The sequence below is a fragment of the Phaethon lepturus genome, unplaced genomic scaffold (genome assembly GCF_000687285.1).
Source record: "Phaethon lepturus isolate BGI_N335 unplaced genomic scaffold, ASM68728v1 scaffold45105, whole genome shotgun sequence".
NCBI classification, from domain to species: Eukaryota; Metazoa; Chordata; class Aves; order Phaethontiformes; family Phaethontidae; genus Phaethon; species Phaethon lepturus.
The window spans coordinates 1-7,664 of NW_010540645.1; the positions used below are offsets into that span (position 1 = coordinate 1).

The 7,664-nt window shown below is 38.9% G+C and overlaps 1 protein-coding gene across 1 annotated transcript in view; it reads left to right on the top strand.

The window, feature by feature from the left end:
* Positions 1-78: 78 nt before the first annotated feature.
* Positions 79-7,664, top strand: part of LOC104621100 (serpin E3-like) — a gene marked incomplete at its 5' end in the record, with an annotated part of 10,381 nt that continues 2,795 nt past the window's right edge. The window contains 4 exons of the mRNA XM_010287495.1: positions 79-277; positions 1,338-1,438; positions 4,619-4,705; positions 7,195-7,278. Coding sequence (XP_010285797.1) covers positions 79-277; positions 1,338-1,438; positions 4,619-4,705; positions 7,195-7,278 — 471 coding nt within the window. The remainder of the gene's footprint in view (positions 278-1,337; positions 1,439-4,618; positions 4,706-7,194; positions 7,279-7,664) is intronic.

Here is a 7,664-nt window from a genome sequence, read left to right on the forward strand (position 1 = left end):
GGTGTGTGTGTGTGTGTTGGTTTGGGTTTTTTTCCCCGCTTGAATGATGAAATAAGAGCTATATTTGCCCATCTACAGGCCAGTTCCAGACTGCAGCTCTGGAGGCTTTCAGCGTGGTCGAGTTGCCCTACCTGGGGGAGAAACTCAGCATGTTCCTAGTGCTTCCCAGCCACAAAAGAGCATCTTTGTCCCAGATTGAGTCTCACCTTTCTGCCAAAACCATAACCCTCTGGGCCAACAGCTTAAAGAGAACGAAGATGGACATTTTTCTACCTAGGTAAGCAATATTAATACTGCAAGATAGCTTCACTACTTCACTTAGAATTCTGTGTGATAGTGCTGACATGAGCAATGTGTGAGACAAAATCAAATGAGATACTTTCAGTTTTGTTATTCGTCACATGATCATAAAACCTCTAGCCCTTTCTTAAGCCATGAAGAGGTGGGCTGGGAATGCCAAAACTTTCTGGTATGCTCTGTATTGTTTTAAAAACCAAGTATTTCAGTTGATCCTAGAGCTTTTACTTAAAATTTTTGGGGTGTATAACAGTCCTTTAAAGATCTAAAAAGAGAGAAATGTTCCTGGCCCTTTCCCACACTCCATTTTTCTCTTTGCTTAAGGAAGAGTAAATATATATCCTTTTTAAAAAAATGCACTAGCTTGTATATAGTTATATAACTTGCTAGTATACTACGAAAATACTCTACAAATAACTTGGGGCACCCCACCAGTCATACCCCTCTTTCTGGGCACAAAGCGAGTTTCAGCCATCTATTTTCCACATCAGTCATTTGCCATTGCACATGCACACGTCCTGGAGGCTACTTCTATCATTTATTCAAATGAAATTGCATAGCAGGAGGAATCAGGTGCAGGAGGGTCTTTTGTATCTGTACCTATTGTATGGATCAGCACGGAAGGGCTTCGTTACACATCTCTTACAATACATTCCCCACCTTAACAAAGTGCTGGAAAACAATTTGTAGATTAATATTCTTTTTCTCCAAGCTAATCTCTTGCAAATGTTTCAAAGGGCCCTTTGCTACAGCCAAAAAGATTGCTAAAAAGAGGACACTTGAGGAAATGCAGTGTTCATGTGTCAAGAAGACTGAGAGCTGGTCTGATTGCAATAGATGTGAGGCGAGGGATTCCTCCTGTTAATGTCTTCAGGAGAAAATGAGTCACTTTTCTGCAAAGTACACTTAATCAGAGGGATGGCATTGGGCTCATACAGCAATAGATTGATGAAATGCAAAGGCTTGAAATAAATTTCACCTTTTAGCTCTATGAAACTATGAGTCCCACATTTAAATAAAATCTACCGTATTCATTTCAGGTTCAGTATTCAAAGCCTTTTTGACCTAAAGACATTTTTTTCTGCCTTGGGAATTAAAGACGCATTTGATCCCACCACTGCTAATTTTAAAGGTATTTCAGGTAAGAGGCTTGACTGAATAAAAAATGATCACTGACCCAATAGTTGTACACTTTTACATTTGAATGATTCAGTAGACCTGGGCCTTCTGAATTGATTGTACTTCTTCCTTTGTGAAACTCTAAAATACAATTCACACCCAACTGTTTAACTTTATTATTGGCAATCGTATTTTGAGCTGTTGCTTTGTAGGCAAGAGGAATCTGAAAAGGACAGATCTGGTTTTGGTCTTGCTTTTTTTTTTTTCTTTTCCTTTCCCCCCCTCCAGCTTCTTTCTATAAGACTAAAACTGTGAAGATAGCATAGGACTGGAAAATGGTTATTCATTCAGAAATTTAGGATACTTTAGTAAAACTTGCATTCCTATTTGTGCTTTTAAATAGTCATTTAACAGCTAGGGATGCTTGTCCAACAAGTCAGTATTAAAACTCCTGACACCACAAGCAGTATTGGCAATACGCCCGTGCTATGTTGTCTTGCTAATCCAGTGACCAGTGAACCAAATTATACTTTCCCTTTGCTAAAATACTAGTGTTATGATTATAAACTGTCTTGGTTTTGGAAGTCTGAAATTATCCCGCTCCTTGGAAAACTTTTATCCTTATTTAACATTAAGTACTAAAATAATCCATATTACCTGGTTTTTTTTTTTACTACTTTCAGCAACACAAATTATTTCAATTTACTAATTTCTTCTCATAGCAAAGACTCAGAGTAATAGCTGCTCCTAGAGATGCAGAGAGTTGATGCAATTCTTGTGCATCTGAGTAAATCAATGGAAATATGACAAGAAATTCCTCCAATTTAGACAAACCTGCTTTTACAGAGAATTTGCTTTTCTGGGACAAACCTCAGAAGGCACATTATTTATGCCGTTCTTATACCCCTTTTAAAATTGAACAATAGCATTTTTTTATTGCGGTACATATCTCAGACTGCAAAGAGATGCACATTAAAAATAATTTGTTACTGCCCACCTATTTGTCAAAGCCTGCTGCTTTGTTTATTGCAAACAAATGTTAATATAGTGATAAAGTGCACAAGGATGCATTTTATAAAGTTAACATCTCTTTAAATAAGATAAACACATTGAGGAAATGAACTCCATCATAAACAATCTTATTTAGCAGCTTCTTTCCTATACAACTTGGTGGCTTTCTGCTTCACATCATACAGGGTAAGGCTTGTAGAAATATTTGATCCCACCTGTGGTGAGGTTATGGATTAAAGGGTATCTTGAGGCCCTTCTCAGTTCTACACTTACACTACTCAGTTATGTATCGTAATAGTAGGGTTATAGCTATGATGGTATAAGATTTACGTGAGGCAGAGTTTATAAGGAAGTTTTATCTTTTAATTAACCAATAGTTAGAGTTGGAAAAAGGTAAGTTTTCAGTTCCTCTTCCATATGAAGCAGAAGCCATAATCTTCAGAATATTTACTCTCAGATCACATTTAGCAAACAAATGTGTTACTTCATTTCAGACCTGGAATAGCTTCTTTATGCCTGAAAACTTCTAATTTTTTCCCTCCAAAATATGTTAGATTTATCTAATTAAAAAAATCCTGCGTCTTCCCAGTTTTGTCTTTCTTGTTTCCATCCCAGATTTTTCACTGGACAAAATTCAGATAGAAACAGATAAAATGCTCTTTTAGTATTTCCCTGTTTTCATATATATGTGACTCAATCCTCATAGCCAGACAAGAAAGAAAAAACCTCACAACTTTCCCCACTTTCTGCAGTCAGCTGGGGAGAAGCAGGCTTATAACACTCTCCTTGGTATCCTTCTGAAATTGATTTTTTTCCAAGTTTCATTTTATGTCACAGTGCCATCGTTTCTTCCTGAAAAGCAGTTTTACTGCAGTTTCCATTCCAACAGTTCCTCAATCCAGTACTCATTCACTGTCCCCACTGTGTTAATTAGTTTCTGTTCTCACCATGTAACCTTGGTTTCCACCACAACCTGGGAGAGCTCTCAAACTAGTAATTCCCATTCAGCATTCAGTCCACTGTTGTCCCTGTAGAGGGAAAAGAGTCATAAAGACGAAAGAACAGGTAAACATGGGTAGAAATGAGGGAGAAGAGGGCATTCACAATGGTCACTTAAGGCTCCCTGAAAAGTCTCTCTGAGGTAGTCAGAGGCAGACGTGTGCATTCCTACTCACAATGGCAAGGGACCTGCCTCCCTCTGTCAGCAATAGAGGTCTGAGACACATCTTCTCTAGACTAAAGTAACCTGATGTCACCCTCCTTGTGTGTTATCTGACTTATATTGTGTCAAAGCAATACTCTTCTGTAGCCTGAGCCCAGCTCCCATCACTGGACATCAGTGGAAAGCGGCCAGACTGTAGTTGGCTCCATCAACAGAACTGTGAGGACACCTCACAGCTCTTCCAGGTTTACACCGATACAAACACAGTCAAAATCTTGTCATTCCCTCTCCCCCAGACTAGAAAGCAGATGTGAATGATGAGAAGTCAGTAGCAGAAATGCCTTTAAGCAGAAAAACATCCCAACTTTGTGTTCACAGTAGTGATTCTTTCCTAAGAAGTCTACTGCTCGTCTGAAAGCAGGATCCATATTTCACATAGAAGTCAGAGGCACCTGGGCCATCAAGCAAGACACACTCTGTGACAAAGAACACGTTCAGGCAGATAGATTCAAGACACACATGAGTGTTTTAGCTTATTCTCCAAGTCATCTGCACATAAAGTCATGCTGGTCCAAAAGCCACGCAGTCATACTGTCTGAGCTACGTGCTGAGCTAAGAAGTCCTTGAAATCAAGCTAGCTTAGATATTCAGACTGAGTACGCTCATGCATATTAGGCACATATATGAAAGATCAGGAGCAGAGTCAAAATTAGAACTGAAGATCTTCTAACAGGGAAGCTGGATACAGAAAAAGCAACTGAAAGGCAGGTTTATGTCTTTCTGAACATGATGTGGTAAAGAAAGGAAGGGAAGGAATTTGCAACAGAAAAAAAGCTAATAATGTGACATATACTGTATTCAGTATGCTGTCATTGAATTAGTTGCCCAGGTGAAATACCTAACAGTTATGTGATCCTTAGATTCTACAGAAAAAAGGTAAAAGCATTCTGAATTAAGAAAAAAAAAAAAAAAGGTGTTCAAAATGGAATTCAGAAAATAATTATTAATGTTCATTTTGGGGGGGGTCAGAGCAAGGTAGTCTTTATATTTCAGAAGCTATTCACAAAGCAGAGATTGAAGTAACAGAAGATGGTACGAAGGCATCAGGAGCTACAGGTAAATCAAATATACAAACTTTACTTTTCACATCTGAAAATTGTCACTACAGAAAAAACTACTAGTCTTTTATTAAAAAAAAAAAGCGTGGTAGCATTTAAATGTATGCCTAACCTAAATTTAAACTTTTATCTAACATGCTTCCATTTTACCTTTTTAATTGTTCATGAGAACTTTAAAAACTCTTCCCTTTCCATGTTTGATCTTAGACTAACATGTAAATACTCAAGTGAAAACCAGCTTTACTGGCCCAGGGAAAGTCCAGTTTAAAAAAATAAACCACTTTTTTTGTTGGTCAAATCTGTTTACTCAGATCATAAAAGCAAAAAATGAAAAGAGGTTACTAACATTTTGTCCATAGCTCCTGAACTGTTATGGGGTTTGTTTTTTAAAGGTGATCTCTTTGGTAGCATTGAAGGTCCTTGATAGGGAAGTTTTGTCTTCATGAAGATAAAGACAGGCTTGTTTCTCATGTACTTTGAGTTGTGACCTTCGTGTGCAGTGGTTTCTGCTAACCGATCATTTCAACGTGGGTAGCTGGGGCTGGCTGAGTGGGGAGATTCAGAATAAAATCTCAGCTATGGACCAGAGAGTCAATAAATGACCTTCAGGTTGGACAGGACTCTGAGCAACCTGATCTAGCTGGAGATGTCCCTGCTCATTGCAGAGGGGTTGGGCTAAATGACCTTTAAAGGTCCCTTCCGACCCAAGCTGGTTTATGATTCTATGATTCATACGGCAAATGACATCTCAATAGAAATCCTTCATCACAACTTACATAAAACAGGGGAACTAAAACTACTCAGCTGTGCAATCCCCCCCCCTTTTTTTTTTTTGTCACATGAGCTCTATCAAAGGTGGCCCCTGCTTTTTTGTTTCCCTTTTGGAAGCCTCAGACACCCTGGAGATGCTGTAACCCTGTGTGAAAGACGGCAGCAGGCCTAGACCTCTGCGTGGATTACGTAGACATTACTGCCACTTGCTTCTCTTCAGAAGCTGAACATGTCCTCAAGCTGTTCAAACATCAGCACAGCAGAAGGGTGACCATTAACCACATCTCGCCTTTCCACTTCCCTGGGCTGTGCTGACTGGAGACATGCCCCACGCACACACTGCAAACACTGGTGGTCCTTGACTGCAGAACAAGGCGAGAGCTGGGTCTCTCCCATCTCTCCTGCTTGCCTCCCTTTCTTTCAGAGAGAAATCCAAGAGGCATGTAGGGAGAGCACCACGTCTCACTGCAGTGCCCAGGACGTTGGGTGGCTCTGTGAGGTGCACCTCCCTCACCACAGACACCCCATGGTCATGATGCCAAAAGGAACGTGAGCACACCTGATTTGGTTGCCCTAGCAGCAACATTAAAGACACATGCTGTACATACGTGGGTGTATAGGGAAAATTTGACATAACTAAGTTGCTGCAGAGCTGTACAGTTCTAAATTTTATGACAATTTTCAATGCTACTGCAGCACTAGTATTTTTAGTAACTTTTCTGGTAATTCCCATATAAAATAAAAGCTTTTAGGTGGCTTCAGTTACATACCAGAGACTAAGCGTAATAGCAATCAGGTATCAGACCTTTGAAACCAATGCCAAAACTGACCTTAACTCCAGTCAGACCAAGCTAAGAAGTTGATTTAAAAAGGTATAATTATGTTTATCATTTACTTTAAAAGCTCTGTCACTAGTCACATTGGTGGCTTGAAAGCTAAAGTAGACACTTTTTTTAGGAGCACTGAAGTAGTGCCAGTCAAACTAGTTTTATTGAGTCTTACCTTAATTTTCAATTGAATTCCATTGTTTTAACTGCTCATTAAAAATTAATCCAAATCTACATTTTTTAGTTTGGGGGCTTTTTTTGACAATGTGTTCTTAATACTATATAGCTACAAGGAAGAATTTACGTAAGCAAGATGTATTTTAAGAATAGCTGAGCCATCATCATTCTTAAGGACTCTTTATTTAGTCTAATAATTAACCGCCCACCAGAGAGGGGAAGGACAGCCATACATTGAGACTGAGGATACTCAGGTTTACGTCGAGACCTCTGACAAAGAAATTCCAGGATGACATAGATATTCCTCTGCTGTTTGTCTCCCATTTAGAAAAGGGACTACATTTGTGCCTTCCTTATCTTTTTTACCAGAACAGCATAGCTAGGAATTGGCTAATGGGTTAGATCATAGCATGGTATGACTTCAGCAGAGTTAGGGCTGTGATAACAACAAAAAATATATTATCTTTGAAATCCAAAGCCAGGCAGACTCACTTCAGCAACGAAATACACCCAAATCACCTGCATATAGTCTCATACCACTTGACTTGTTCATTCACCCAGACTGATTTCACTGTTGGATAAAACTTGTTTTATTCTTAAAGCAGAGGAGCAATTCAAAACTCGAGGTATTAAACATCAGCTTCAGGGCACTGTACAGAAGATGGAATGAAAATGGACGCATTTTACTAATGTTTTCTTTGTTGCATTACAGCAATGGTATTATTAAAAAGATCTCGAACGCCTGTTTTCAAAGCAGACAGACCTTTCACATTTTTCCTGAGACAAGCTAACACAGGTACGCATGCTCTCTGTTTCAGTAGCAGAATCCTTCCCAAGCAGCACTGAAATCAGTAACAAGTTCTTTGTAAATAGTGTGCCATTCTTCAGTCCAGGAAATTTCAACAACCATGGAAACAGTAGGTTTAGGGTTTTTAAAGCACAAGAATGCAGTTTAATTTCTTCAAAAAGAATGCATCATAGTCATAGAAGTCAGAGAAACCAGATTATTCTCTTCTATGTATATGCAGTATGTGCTTAAAAAGATTTCTACCATAATTATAGGCATTAAAAAGATCTTATAGATCTTAAATGCCACAGGATTAGGGACTGACCTCCACAGGGTGATTCAAATTACAAATGGGCTGGATTAATATCTGAAGAAGTTAAAATAGAAGTCTTTCC